This window comes from Lagopus muta, chromosome 4 (assembly GCF_023343835.1).
Source record: "Lagopus muta isolate bLagMut1 chromosome 4, bLagMut1 primary, whole genome shotgun sequence".
Classification (NCBI taxonomy): domain Eukaryota; kingdom Metazoa; phylum Chordata; class Aves; order Galliformes; family Phasianidae; genus Lagopus; species Lagopus muta.
The window spans coordinates 16,727,091-16,743,446 of record NC_064436.1 but is presented as its reverse complement, the minus strand read 5'-3'; the positions used below and the strand labels follow the sequence as shown (position 1 = coordinate 16,743,446).

General features: G+C 34.3%; 1 protein-coding gene across 15 annotated transcripts in view; it reads right to left on the bottom strand.

Annotated features, from left to right (window-relative positions):
- CCSER1 (coiled-coil serine rich protein 1) overlaps window positions 1–16,356 on the bottom strand; it is a 620,464-nt gene that overhangs the window by 260,227 nt on the left and 343,881 nt on the right. For all 15 annotated transcript variants that reach the window (XR_007376361.1, XM_048941935.1, XM_048941933.1 and 12 more), the window contains one exon: window positions 7,768–7,851. Coding sequence is in view for 14 of the 15 variants with exons in the window: in XM_048941935.1 (XP_048797892.1) it covers window positions 7,768–7,851 (84 nt within the window). In the remaining variant the exon portion in view is untranslated. The remainder of the gene's footprint in view (window positions 1–7,767; window positions 7,852–16,356) is intronic.

The following is a 16,356-nucleotide window of genomic DNA, read 5'->3' as shown; positions in this document are numbered from 1 at the left end:
AACTGAATTCCATTACCATAAATTAAACAAGATGTAAGAAAATAAATTCCACAAGATGCCAGAAACTGATCTGAGCTAACTTATTCACACTGACTAGTAAGGAAGGAGGACTTGCATAGCAAGTTGTATAAGCTGAGTACATCTGTCTGCACTGATATCAGAAGGTAGATCTAGAGCCAATCTGAAAAATCCTCAGTCCTCTTTAAACAGCTCTTCCTTAGAATCTATCATCCTGCTCTTGCAAGTAACCTGATTAATATACAGTTTGGCTGAACAATGAGCTCTCCTGCTGCTTTAGATCATCCTTTAATTGTATAACTTCTTATGTTTCCAGCATATTAACCTCAACTCCTCCACAAGCTCACCAAACATGCTGAAACAAGTTTACTAAAAGACATCCTTTTTTCTCTTCACTTCACCATCATGATTAGTATAACAGATACACTTGTTCTTTCTGAAATTTTAATACAGCGCCCTATTGCCCAACTAGCATTGTTTGGTGAAACACTCATCTGCAAGCTGCAGCACAAACATCACATGGAGAAAGCCTGGTTTTATAAAGCCCTGTGCTGATAATCAGTGAATTCTGATAAATAATATAGCCTGCTAACTCTATAACTCTTCTGGTAAATCATGAGCGCTCCCTTCAAGAAAAACAATATCATCTGTAAGTCAAATTGAGAAATGTAAGATAAATGTCTTGCATTATTGCCAGAAAACTCAAAAATATGTTAAATACATTTCAAACATATTGAATAATTCATAAACAGCTCTGAGTAAAAAAAAAAAAAAAAAAAAGAGAGAAAAAACATATTTTCATCCTACATTCTGAACTGAGCAAAGACTAGCAAGCAAAGTTTATTGCTTTCGATTTTATTAGCCCTACAGAGCAACCTAACATGGTATTAAAAAAGTAATACCTTAGAACAACAAATTATCAAATTATTATTAACTAGTAACTTACCTTCTCCTTGAAATTTAAATAATTAGTAATTGTTCTTCATTTTTTTTTAATGACCACATATTAACTTCTTTTCTTTTAACTCTCAGTATAGAGAAATATAACGTCTTATCCAATTACATGACCAAAAGAGCTAAAACTTGGAATTACGTGAGCAGTATATTTTTGAGTGAATTTACCAAAGAAAGTCCAAATTCATAAGCCAACTTTTTGATTTGAGACTAGTCAGGTTTGTGTGTATAGTCTTTTAACATGCTTCCTTTCTGAAGGGTGAAGGTTTGCATAGACCGCTAACTCAAGACACCCCCCAGCTTAAATATACTTTAAGAAGCAGATAATTTATGAAAGCTTTCCAGAGAATACATCCCCCACTTATTGTACTGGGACTGCAGTGAAATCTCTTCAAAGTCAAAGGAATTACAGGTGAACATCAGTCAGAATACCGAACTTGAAAATAAATGCAGCCTCCACGCAAAATAAACAAAAACAGGCATCGAGTCCATTTTCTCCAACAGTGGATAAAACACACAAAGGACACCAAAAGAAATGCACACATTGGTTACTATAGAAGGGAAGAGAGAACAATATTTCAGAAGACACAGAAAGAAAATCAAAAGAGCAACAGCAAGACCCAAAACTGCAAAGATGGAACAGTTCAAGAGATAGATGGAAGAAAGATACTTTGCGCTGCGACCAAAATCTACTTACAGTCAAATCTTTACTATGACCAAGAAAATAGGATTTTATCTACATTATGTGAAATAAATATTATAAGCACCATATCTAAGAAAAGCATCCTTCTCTTCCACCCTAGCAAAAATAAAACAAAACATCCCAGGAATTGATTAGCTGCTCAAATCTGGATCAATGACACTTGATTCCATTCATTCACTTAACCGAAGGATGAAAGAATTGCATAGCAAAGTTTAATCTTTTCCCCCTATCCCCCAGTCTCTGAACCAACCAACCAACCAAACAACAACAATGAAAGTAGATAGGAAAAGGACATTTTTGCTATTCAAACACTGGAAGAGAGTATATTTTATACTAATAAATACAATAACTATTATACCAATTTTTTAGCTAATACTTCACACTGATGTATGTAGCAGTAGTAATATTTGCCGTGAAAGTTACAGCAGAAGATCACATACAGCATTACAGCTCTACCACTACTTAACATTGCTGCAGAGTTGTATCAAAGAACACAGAGCACATGAAGAAGGGTTTCCACCTTTGGAAACACGATGTCATAAAACAAGAAGTATTTTCACAGCGAGAAAAAGATTAGTCTTTGAAACAAAGGTTAAATGAAACCTCTTAACTTTCCTGCATCTGAAATAACATAAAAAGCACCCTTTCCTCTCTGTTAAAACTGAAATAAGAGTGACGAGAAAACAGAAAATGTTTTTTTTTTTCTCCCTGAAAATTCTCATTATGGACAAAATGTCTAATTTAGGGACATAAAAATATACCAAATCTTAAAACGCTGGAATACATCGTGAACAAAAAAATTCAGATAATTCTACAAAAACAGTATAATTCCCTCACAGGACTTCACCAGAATGTAATAAAAAATGAAATTTTTGCTATTAAAGCACCAAGGACTCTTCATTTCTGATGTTTGCTATGCCAATATGTATGTTGAGACATATCTATGAATCATGCTTCATACAGCAAGGAAATCTGTGTGAAGTATTACCTATAAATTGTAGAAGACAATTTATAATTGAAAGAGAAGCAAAACATTTTTCTTATATTTGGTCTTTAGTAAATTTGCACAGACAGCCACCCTTACATCTTCAAAAGCAAAAATATTTCCTCAAACAGAAAATTAATTATTGGAAGAACAGCAGTCCTGGTTTGATTCATTAAGCATTGCTGTGCAGCACTGAAGATAAAGTGTTTATTAATCTGAAACTCATCCACATCAGATGACTGCAGTAAAAATGTGTCACACAGATGCCTTTAGCAACATACTGAAACTGTTACCATACAAACTAAACTGCTGATCTTAAGAAGCAAAACAAGCTTTCCAGCATATGTGCATTTGTTTTTAAGCAACACTACCTCTCTCTTCATTCTTTTATAAATATATATGACTCAGTATTATGTCAATACATGATACCAAGAAAAAGTTGTATCTTATGGTCATATTCATGTAAACTAAACTATGTAAAGTTTTGAGATTGTATCAGGAAAAATATTTTAAGTACATTTCCACATTTGGCAGCTCAGGGAACAAAATGTTTGTCATTCTGTAGCGTAAGTAAGCGTATTCTGTAAGTAACTACCAAGAAGCAGACTGAATAGTAGAGACAGCATGGATGTGTGATACCACACGATGCTTGTCATCTGTCTTTCACATAGATTAAAAAATAAAAAAAGTCAAGGCAATTAAGTAATAAAAACTATATAAAAATCACACTTGTGGTTTTGCTGACCTCATGTCCTTCATTCCTCGCATTTCTAACAATGTAGATTTACCTCAGTTACCCTGTGTGCTTTGGTACAAATCCAGCCTTGCACCACCACAGCTCCTTTGGTGAGGATTGCCCCCATCTGGTTCCTCAGGTGAGGTACAGCTGCTCAGCTCCACAGAGCTTAAAGATCACTGGACTGTGACATAACCGTGGCATAGGACAGACACTACATAGGAATTATAATCTAATATTCACCATTCATTTAAAGTGAAATCTGAATTTGTAAAATTCCAAAGACAAAAAGTCAGAAGTATGAAACATTGTCCTTTCACACCATGGAATACACAACAGTGATCAAGTGCAACACAAAGTTTTCCTTTCCACCATGTTTCCAAAAAGCTGCCATTTCAATTTGTCCTAAAATTAACTGTAGCTATGTGTTTTGATTTATCTTGATATTTTCCTTTGAGTTAAAAGCTGATTAATGAAAATTAGTTAAAAAAAAAAATTAAGTGGAAAAGCAGAACTAAGACCTACAAAAGCTGAAATTTTCAGAGATTTCAGAGTCAAGTAAGATATGTTTGCCTCCTTTTACTTAAAGATCCATCAGCAAAATACTACATGCCTCAAAATCATCATTCTATGAATGACACTGGTGCTGAAGACAAGCACATGTGATGCATTATTACTAAAGGAAATAAAGCTTCAGCATTGTGTGTGGGGGAGACTTGGGAAATTTTTCTATTTCAGATTTGCTCTTTTCTGCAACGTCATTTTTATGAAATATTGGGAGAGCAGCATTTCTGCCAGACTAGCAAGATGCTATTCTACGCTGATGACATAATCATTTATCTATGCCAAGCACCACAATATGACAATGGTTTGTGATAAGGACTTAAACTAATATGCAGAATCATCTTCTCAAGTGCCAAGGAATATTAAAGATGCTATCTTACTGGCAGCTTCTCATCAAGGGACTGACATAGATGAGGAACCAGAGGCTAATCCCCATTGTGTGCCATAGGATATTGCCACTTTCGCACTTTGTGTCTGCCTTGTGGAACTGATTCACAGAGTAATTACCGCAAAGATAAGCCTTTTCTGGAACATACACAATTAATTCTCCTGTAAAAAGTAGGAAAGAAATCTGACATTTAATAACGTTTAAGTACACCTAATCTTTTCCTTTTCTGCTCCTAATATTTCCTAAATACGTCGAAGAAAAAAGATTCAAAAGTACTTACAACTGTCTGCTCTTATGTAAATTATCCATGAGTATGTAATAGCCCATCATAAAATAGCCAACATGAAATAATACTATAAACCCACAGAACATAGAGCAAGTGGATAATCAGTGTAAAGATTAATCTAGAATGTTATTCTCTTTTTCATAAGCATTAAGGCAATTCTTTCCAAATAAGAAGTACCTTATTCCTTTAAAATTTGAAAACTATATTTTAAAGTTTTGAAAATAGATAGGCCTAAAAATTTATTTTTCCTAACAATTCCAAAAACTGTATTCATCATGAATCCATCAATTCATTTTTCCAAATCTCACTCTTGGCCTGTCAAAACAACTTGTGACTGCAGGACTGTATCCATTTACATTGCACAAGCATATTTTGAGGTGATTTTTGCACTTAAGTGTAGTGCCTTTCGTAAACTGCTCGTAAACAGGATTCAAGTGCACCTTATGCTTTCTGTTACATTTCAAATATTGATAACTCAAAATAACAATCCTTCATGACTACAGACAACTGGCTAATTGCCCATTATTGAAATCAGACCAAAGAAAAGAACCAAGGTTGCCATCAATCTGCACTCTAGAAATAGATTATGCATATTTAGAAGAAAAACAAATCAAACAACCACACACAGAAACAAACAAACAAAAAAAAACCCCACACCAATTATTTAACATAAGTTTTGAAGGTTTTGAATAATTTGCAAAAATAACAAAAAATAACCAGCATTTTTTTCTTTTTAGCTGATTCTGATTATCTAGAATTAAAGCATTAACTTCTACAGCTTAGGATAAAGCTCAGTTAGATAGCACTAGCTAGTCTAGGCAGCTCATAAAAGGGAAGAGTTTGGGTTTTGGTTTTTTACATTTGATAAAGAAGCAACAACAACAAAATTGATACAGGCAACTCCACTGCAGAAAAATACCCTCCAAGAGCTGAGCTATCAGGGACATTCATCACCTTACTTAACTTTGCCTCCAGATCTAGTCAAGAATTCAGCCAAGCTGCCTCACTACATTTTTTATTTCAATGGGACAACATGTATGACTCAAGTTATACAAGGACATCAAAGTTGAAAGGATAATGATGTTAACACTCATTTTTCAGTGTTAATGCTTCCATATCAATGACAGCAGTAAAATAGATGTTACCATAGGCAGCACTCAGTTTTTTTTGCCACAATACCATGAAAATATTTTCTACTTACAGTAGTTCTAAGTGCTCAAATCACAGTGGAAAAAAAGATTGATTTTTAAAAGTATATATATATATAAATGAGTAGAGTTGAGTAGCAGACACTTGATCACTTGCTATTTCTTATATCTTTCTGTGTCCAATGAAAAACAGACTTGGATTTCATTTTAGTGAATCATCATGCTTTATTTAGTTCAATAATAGTAAATGAGATACACAGATTCCTTTCCAAAATCAATTTTAAATGACTAAATGTGGTCTCAGAACTCCCATCTCTATTCTCGCTCTTTCTCTCTGTTTTGTTTTATATACAATTCTAAAATATAAAAACTGAAGTCAGTTAATCATGAATTAAACACAAGATATTCACTTTTAATCATGGAAATTCTTATTTCATGACTACAGAAAGATGTACTTTTCTGCCTATTATGTGATAGAAGAACTGAAGTCCCTATGGGTCTTTTTCCTGCAACTGACTTGTACACAAATGAACTTTGACAACAACTAACAGCAAATGAGCTACAGCTCACTGTATCAATACAGGATAATTTTACACTGACAAAGTTGTCAGCCAGTTAATAACATATGTTTCGAGAAAGGCTGATATAAAATTAATGCTCTGAGACTGTGCTGAAGTTTGATGTTCCCAGTGTCCCATTTTGTCATTTAATTTTAGATAATAATTACATAATACATCATTTTTTAATGTAGCCAAATGCGAAACAAAGAATATTGATGACCTGCATTTATTTTGCAGATGTTAATATAACAAAGGAATCTTTCATCTCTGTGTGGCATTACATTTTTCCATGCAACTTCAGACCTAGTTGTTTCCACAGATAGAAAAACACCATTATTTTTTCTTAATATTTATGAAAGATGTAGTGTAACTTTGCCACAGTCACAGGGCTAGTGCTTCTAATGACTTGTCTAAGCCTGACATTGTCCATTCAGTTTCACAGACTGCCCCGGTTACACTTGGACCTGAATTCATTCTGCTCAAGTTTTGTGGGTAGCCACCAGGTGTGAGACAGAAAGGTACAAAAGCCTTAGTGCTGTCAGAAAATTTAGATTTAATTACGGAAATAACATCACCTCCTGTAGGGTGTTTATACAAAATCCTTGGTCCACATTTGCAAGTTCCTTGGTGGTAACATACATACTGAACACCTTGAATATGTTGAACATATATGCTTTTTCTGTGGAGTAAGTTCCCTAGATCTGAAAGATGATGAGGAAAATTCCCCCATCCTTTAATTAAGAATAATGAAGACGTATTTTTTAATCATATTCTGTCAAAACCAGATTTTTAAAATTAATTTAGCTCAGTCTTACAAGCAGAAGAAAATACATTTCTATATGTTTAGTATTTTTAATTGCTATATTGCTTATTTTACCTCACTCAGGTGCTTAACAGTATTCTATCTTTCATTAAAGTAGTAGTACTCAAACCTTACTAGCTCATGCAAGGAAAAAAATCAGTAAGCATGGCAACACTTACTATTTCATTTAAATTAAAATCCACATCTATTTAAGAGTGAAAAAAATATTTCATTTTTTATTGGACAGTCTTGTAGACACGAAAAACAATTCATGGGACAAATATTCCCAATTTACCAGGAAATATACATGGCCTCTCAAGATTTCTACCATATGTATACACTGATGTGCTACTTCTTTGCCACTGATTAATGCCTCTTTGATACCGTAAGACAACTGTCAAAACAATCTTTTGAAGGAAATTTCTACTAGCAGTGTCTCTAAATAGTAGCCAGTTCAGAGGCTGACAAGTCTCTCGAAGTGCACAGCCAGTGTTACCTGGTTAATGTAGCCTCAGGCTAGTTATTCTGCAGTGGGTGTGAGAATATATTTCTTGAGTTTTGGTATTAGTGAATGACATTATCAGGCAAACAAACTTTTTTTTGAAGTAGTTTCTCTTGCTTACCAGTTCCTCACGAAGTTGGGCTATGAGTTCATCTCTCTCCTTCAGCTGCAGCTTCAGCATTGAGCATTCATCTTTTATTCCATCCTACAAAAATATCAAAATAGATGTTAAAACAGGTTTCATGCTTTTACTTCAGTCTTAACTGGAAAAGGCTGTTTTGCATAGTGTCAGATTATTATTTTTAAATAATGAACTCAAATCTCCTTTGTCATATGTTGCAGTTTCAATAACACATTCTAAAGTTGCAGCATAAACAAATTAATGCATCCAAAGATGACACAGAAATGTCAAAAGCTCCCCAAAAAGAAGTCCATTTCATAATTTTCTGATTTTTCTAAGCTTTTTTTTTTTTTTTTTTTTTTTTTTTTTAAATTTAAGATCCTAACAAGTCATTTTTTCAGTTAAGGTACGTCTATGAAATTTTTGTAGAACTCTTGATCTTGACAGTACAAAAAAACAGATATTCAGTGGAAAATAAACTGCTTTTTCATGGTTTTTTTTTTTTTTTTTTTTTTTTTTTTTTTTTTTTTTAACCCCTGCATCCATCCCAACAGCAGCAATTCGGATATTAACTGAGTAAACAAAATAGGTACTGGTCATCACTTAGTGATATAAGCATTGATTATAACTCAGTTTACTGTGCGTAAAAATGAACCTAGTAGCCAAGCTGTCACCAAACACAGATCCACATAAATGCAGATACAGACAATCCTGTGAATTCAAGCAAGTCTAAACACCTTTGGAGAAAAAATGCCAACCAAGTTTTTGTGTGTTGTGCTGGTAAACAGCCAAGAGGATAAACTCAAATTAAATTACTGAGTAACTGAAGACTAAAAACACAACAAACTAACAAGCCAATAAAGAACAAATTTGTCTTACAACTATAAATGAAGAAAAGAACCTCAACATTCTTCTACTACTGAGATATATTTACAAAGTTCAGGACATGCGATACTTTGGAGCATTACTACCTTCAAAATCAAAACAACAAAAACATAAAGAATATTACTGGTAATATAGTTACTCATATGCACCATAGTTTTACCCTTAGTTTAAAAAAGAGAACAGTGTATCACTAACTAATGGATGATAACAAATATAAAAAGGATGAGATTTGCTTACACCATTAACTTCTCAGGGGTTCAAAAGCACATAACCTATGTGATATGCTTGAACTCTGGCAGTACTAATGTGCTTGCAAAACTAAATAGAAAAACAAGACAAATGTAGAGACTGGAGTCCATTTTCCTCAGTAAAATGTTGTTATAATAATGACCTTTCAAAGTAATTACTTTATTCTGTGACGGACTAATTGGAAGAAGAAACAAAATACTCACACATAAAACTCAAGACATTTACAACTACACTGGCCCTTTATAACATCCTATTTTTGGCTGAAGACAATGACTGTACTTCAATATTATTTCAGCATTATATACAAATCTCCTGAAAGATTCAAATTTCGAAAAAGAAGTCAGGATTTGCACTATTTTCCTTTGGGGAAAAAAAAATCATGGGTAATTTCCTTAGTGATATGGCTACAGCAGCATTTTGCTCTGTCTGCTGATGCAATGTCTAAGAATGCTAGCTGAAAATAAACTACTAATAAGTCCCAGAACTTTGTACCCTCAGCTCCAAAAGGTTATCAGTGTGTATTTAGTTATCAAAAATATTTGCTTATCAAGAATAACGCATTGAGAACTGAACTATAAATTTATCAATATTTACGATATCAGTATTTATGGAAAATAAATGCTTTAAAAATGATGCCACATTAGCTATAGCACTTCCATGTCTAGTTGCACTACTCTGAATTCTTTTTCCAGCAGCTTATCACATTACCTTCTGTTATCTCTTGATTTTCCCCTTTTTAACTGAAAAAATGGGCTGACAGATTATATATTAGAAGAAGAAAAACAAGGTCACATGACTGAGCAAGAAAAGACTATTACAAAAACAAGCTTATATAAAGCAAGCACAAGGAAATGCAGTAATAAATCATGTAAGTAAGATAGATTTTTGAGATTATTCTAGCACTAAAAGTGGTATTGAAGGTAATTCAGGCCCCTGAAGGACCAGTGAAAACTTGAATAATCTTTTGGCTCCCAGAGTTTCCAAGGACTTTAAATCCTAGTGCATCTCTTCTGGAAAAATGCAAACACCCAGTTGGATCTTTCTCATCCACACAAGGGAGCGACCTTCTATGAGCATTACTGTGTGATGGAGACACAGGAAGTTCCATACAAACATAAGAAAGAACTTATTTATGGTAATGGTGACTGGAACGGATTGACCAGAGGGGTTGTGGGGTCTCCTTCCGTGGAGATATTGAAGACCAATCTAGATGCCTTCCTGTATCACCTATTCTAGGGAACGTGGTTTAGCATGGCATCAGGACTCGACGATCTCTGGAGGTCACTACCAATCCCTGTAATTATGTGTTTGAAAACTATTGCAGACTTAAATCTTGTTTCTAGGTACTTTTCAGTTGACAGACTGCAGTGTGAAAAACAGTGTCAGGAGGCTTTTTATTCAATTCCCTCAGACCTATGACAGATCCTAATTTTCTCTCCCAGAAATGATTATCAACTAGAAGTGAAGATTCTAAAAATAAAAAATAAAAAATAAATAAAATTAAATATTCACTGTTTTTTGTTTAATCATGAATTCATTCACAAGTTCTTTTCCAAACCATTGATCCCAGAATGACTATATGGCTATAGTGTATGTTTCAACACCTTCAGCCCCTACTGCTGCTTCACTGTCCAATACAAATTCTACTTCTTGTGGATATTAAAGCACTTCACATGGTTGTGTAGATATTGTTAGTCCTGACATCATGTGGATTATAAAGAACAGCTGTTGGCAGTATGGCAGTATGAAAATAAGCTATTGCTGAGAAACTGTGCTCAGTCATATCCCTTCTAAATATACCTGAGTTTAAGTGTATTAGATTGTCAAGAACATACAACAAATGCAGAAATGATAACAAAGGAGTTGTCTCAATATTATCTATCAATATGGAACACGCTTAATGGTAAGAAATTCTATGGCATGACATGTCTGGCTAGTGATCCCTATATAAAGTGCAGTTAGGGAAACTAATATTCATGGCTTCTTGAAAACTGAAAGGAAAACACCACTTAACCCTGCTATCTGCTCAGTTTCCCAATCACAAATATCTTGACTGTAGAATCATTGCAGAATAAAGACCTCATCTGCCACTCATGCATCTCACGAAGGACAGTCTATGCATAGGCTCTTCCCTGCAATTTGATTTACAGGCACATCACTGTGTTCACAGATGTTATCCAAAAGCATATAGTAAAAGAGAAGCACTAGCAGTTCCCAGATTTTTATGTCATTGCTTAGTAAAAGAAGTACTAACAAACACTCTTCACCACACGGGATTTGCAAGTAGCTAAGCAGTTGAGCACAGTCTAGAATTAAGATTTGGTAATACTAATTTGCTGCATGGTATTTCTGTAGGCTTCATTTGTTCTAGAAATGTAAGAGAAAAATGAAAAAAATGGTGCTTGGTGTTTCTATATCTCTCATGTTTTGAGGATATTTCTGCTATAACACAAATTGAAAATCGGAATAAGACAGAAAACATCATCCAAGAATAAAAAAGAAAAATGTAGAGCAGACTGTAGAAAGACTTGTGTACTTCCCATAACTCATAAACTTGCCTGAATGTATTAATAACAGAAGTAAAATGCAATAAAATCAACGGTCTGTTATCAAAATAATGAATACAGTTCCTCCAGAAATTGATATCTAGGAAAGGAGAGCACTCCAAAAATCACATCCTGTATACAGGTCAGCATTGTTTCATTAAGGATAGCATGGGGGGTATCAACGAAAAAAATATGTAGCTATAAGTTTTGGTGACTGCAGAAAGTAGTAGGATGCTGCATTATTTATTAGTCTAGAAGGCAAAAAATAATGCTATGAGTGAGAGTGAAAAAGAGTGTATTTTTTAAATACAATTTGAATATTCTGGAGCTATACTATTTGGGCTTTTTATGTAAAAAGTGGATCATGTACTCTTAATGATTAGAAAAATCAGGCTGCTTATAATACTGGTGTCATGGTATTATGATTTTTTGTAATTAGTATTCCACACTGTAACATCACGTAGTGCACTGGGAGTTAAAGAGTTAATGCTCCAATAACACGGATTGTTGATATTTTTGGAGTAAGGGGTATCCAAACAACTCCCTTACGAGTAAAGGCTGATTAACATGGGTCTCTTCAGCCGAAGGAAAAGAAGACTGAGGGGGCGACTGATTAATATACATAAAAATCTAAAAGGAAGTGGGAGGCAAATGGATGAGGCTGGGCTCTTCTTGGTAGTGTGCAGTGGCAAGCAGTTGCACAGAGAAGTTGTGGAGTTTCCTTCTTTGGAGATATTCAAGACCCACCTGGATGCCTACCTGTGCAACCTACTGTAGAGTACCTGCTTTAGCAGGGAGGTTGGAACCTTTCAATCCCTGCAATTCTGTGATTACTTTTGGGGTGGCCTAGATATAAACAAAGAGCCAAAGAGAATAAGAGATCTGCATAAAAGTATAGCCGAGTTCAAGTGCTAACCAGAATCAATTAAGTGATTACAGATTTAAAATTCAGCTAGGTAACATTTACCATTTCTATTTATTGTATTGGCATCCTTGGACACTCTGGTTCCTTACCTTCCCATGAAGATTTTATACCTGGACATGCTATCTAGAATTCTAGTCCAATAAGAACATGGACACTGTGAAAACATTAGTTAACATTCCAAATAATTGAATCCCATATTCCATGCATGTGCTCATAAGTTGGATGCACTACTGTTTTGAAGATATTTTATTCAGTTTAGTAAATTTCGTACTACACATGAAGTATCTTCCAGCAACATCTCATTTTTAAAAAAAAGAAAAAACTTTTGAAAAGTGTCAGTTGTATTTTCTTCACTTATATTCACTGATATTGCTTAAAAAAAAAAATAAAAATAAAAATCCAGGATTTAGCTCATATTCACATGGATTTACCATTGTTATTGTACTTGATTATGGTCAGAATGCTCTTCAAATGATCTTATTTTTGTCTCTTTAAAGTAGCATTATTTTCAATCATAGTTTATGACAGCAATTGGTGTATCTCATTGCTAGTATTTTCCTATTTAGTTTAATTCTGTCCATCTGGGAAAGTGCTAAACATAATAGCAAAACTGTTTCTCATCAGATCAGGTCACAGGATGACAAATTGTACTGCATGTGTGAAGACAGCTGCAGCATGTTATGCGTAAGTGCCAAAAAACAATCATTTACATTTTAAAAAGTTACTTTATACCTCTTTATACTTAGGTACAAACAGGCCTATTGTGCTTGTTGTAATTACAGAGAGCTATAAACAGAACTAACCAAGTATATTGGAAGATAAATTTACTGCAATTTTACTTTACACCAAAATGAATATGCTGCCAAAATAGCACCATAAAATTAGAATATCATAAAACTCCTTTGATAAATGTGTTGCATTTCAGATGCTAAGCAGATTGTTTATCAGCTTACAGTAATGCAGAGATCAGCAATTATTTAGGTTATACTTTCTTAAGAATATAATCCTGAAGCGTAACTCCGAACTAAGAATTTTAAAATTGAATGTCAGGTCAGGTCCAGGAAGCAATTTGCAGGGCTTTTTTTGTTGTTGTTGTTGTTGTTGTTGTTGTTTGTTTGTTTGTTTTTTTTAAGTTCTGTAGCAGATTCATGTAACAAATTGAATACATTTCTGAGTAAGGATTGAGAAAACTGGTTACTTGAACATTTACAGGATTTTTATGCTAACAGTCTGGAGATCTAGACTACATACAGGGTTCAGGATGTCTTTAATAATATCCTTTACACCACCTGGCATCTGAAAAACACCAAATATGTTTGAAGATCTCAAATTTGTAGAGAAGCACCATGACCTACCTTCAGACTGAGATTCCATTTGTGTTAACACATAGCAAGTCAGCACACATCATTTATTAACAGGAAGAGCATCGACTCATTCAAGACTATTCATGGAAGCAGGCTTCTGGATATATGGAAGCAGGCTTCTGGATATTGCAGTTGGCATTTTCAGCTATTTTTTTCCCTCTAATAATTTTCTGATTGTTATATAACTGTTTTTCATTATTAATGTTAAAATTATTAAGACTGACATAATGCAGACAATATGAGACTTCATTTCTTGCAGATATATTTCAAAATGAATTCACAGATCTGGTCCACCTTTTAAGTGACCCCCTCGTAATTATTTATACCACATTGTACTTATCGTCTGATTTCTAGGTATATATACAGCATCACTTTCCAGTGTTATTTTGCCTTTCTATATTCACTCTAGTTCTATGCATTGTATTAGTTTACATCTGTCATATCAATTCCTTTCAATCCTACTAAGAGACAGACAAGTGAATTGGAAGGCTGCAATCCTTTCCATGTGTAAAGCACACTGAATTTGTTTCTTTGGCTCACTTTTTCTTTTGGCAGTCTGAGTCAGGGCAGTTAGCCTTGGCTGGAGCCTTGACAACTCACGGCAGGCAATGGCCATGCTTACTCTCCTGCTTCGCACTTTACATGGCTCCATCAACAGATGCTCAAGCAACACAGCATAAGGATAAGGGTAAACTCACAGCTTTAAAGGAGAATGCAACTCAGAGGCATTCCCAGAAGCCACCTTGTTGCAACACCATCAGTCCCACTATGAGGTGCCCTTCCCTTGCTCAGGAGAAACAAAACCAATAACATTTGGAAGGTCATATCAGAAACAGTTGTCATTGTGTTTGTCATATTTTAATGCAACTGCAGCATTTAAATGACTTTTCTATAGGAACAGCTCTACATTTCATTATGAGAAGCACAGAATTGGAGGGGTTGGAAGGCACCTCTGGAGGTAATCCAGTCCAAACCGTCTGCTAAAGCAGGTTCCCTATTTCTTGATCATGAAATCAAATGGAGTCTGAGATTCATAGGATATGACTCCAATATGATAAATAACAGTAATTTAACACCCATAAAGCCCTCTGTGATTCTACACCATGTTCTACTTCCATTCAATTGTCAAAAATATTTTAATGAAACAATTTTGGGCCCTAATTTGAATGCTAGAATTCAAATGGTATTTTACTACGAGGTAACACACATAAAAAGACTACACAGGCTATGCTACTAACTTCAGACACCTATGAATACAAAGTTAAATAAACAATGTTTTCCTCACACTGATCCAATTGTCAGTGAATTGTGAATTAGAGACTGAGCAACTTAATGTGTTTTGTCATGCTGTTTTTTTGCTGTTTGTTTTTTCTTTCACATCAATTTTGCTCTCTGCATCAGTGAAAATAAACAGTATAGAGTTTAAAAGAATCTTTCTTGATAAATAAACTGCAAAATATAAAATCAAATAAGGATACCAGGTCAAGCCCAAGATGCGTCTAACCAGCAGAAATCAAAAACAGCAGCCAGGAATGGAAACATATAACAGCATATAATTGTATTTTTCCTGACATAACCACTGCCTTTACTTTCTTTTTTTGCACTGCGTAAGCCTACATCAATACACACAGGACCATGCCTCCTTTGATGATATCCTCTAAACACATTCATGAAAATGTACAAATAAAAAAAAAAATCCAACACCCCAATCTTTTTTTTTCAAACTTGTTGCTTAACAATGTAATTTTTTGACCCAAAAAAAGATATGAGTACTTTCTATTCATGTTTCCTTGTTCTTACACGTCTTTACACTAACTCCATAACTTCTGTCATCTTTTTCAAGCTCAGAAATCTGTATATACAATCACCCTTCTTACGTAAGCTACCTCACAGATCTGATCAAAATCTGTGATCTACCTTTTCTAGTTGTGCTATATGATTCATTAGACCTGGGTAACCCAAATTACATGTAGCACTCAAGCAACAGGTTGATGACCCATTCCTACAACCGCTTTACCTATTGCGTTTGGTATTTCCTCTAGTTATTCAGAGTAATTCTTAAGAGGTCATATACTTAGAAAACATGGTGAATTCTACCATTTCTACAGAACGGAGAAAAAAAATTGGAATCAATCATGCATTTCTTCACAAACCTAGAATCAAAATAGCAAGCTTCAAAATAAACAGAGTTTGGGAAGAATATCTTTGTATTTATTTCATCAAGTGCCCTGCAAGTACCATTAAGAATAAATCCTCAACTGTATATACTTTTTTACTCGTAAGCCCAGACCCCTTACATATATATTGAAGGTAATGAAAAGAAGTAATTTTCAATTTGTGTCCTTATCAGAAGGATAACTGTCTGCCTTTATTATTTAATAACCTATTAAACTAGTTACTAAAGCCATTCATGCTACTAATTATTTTGAAATTCTTAATGAAATATCTTGTTTGTATTTTCCTCTTCGTGAGGTTACATCTCCATCAGCTTCTTTTATTTTCTTCCAGAGATCTTACAGGGCAAGGGGGGAAAAATATGAATAATTATGAGAGATACTAAGAATTCTTGATATATTCCACACTGATGTTAAAAGCAGGAGGTCACGGGGGAAAACAAAGT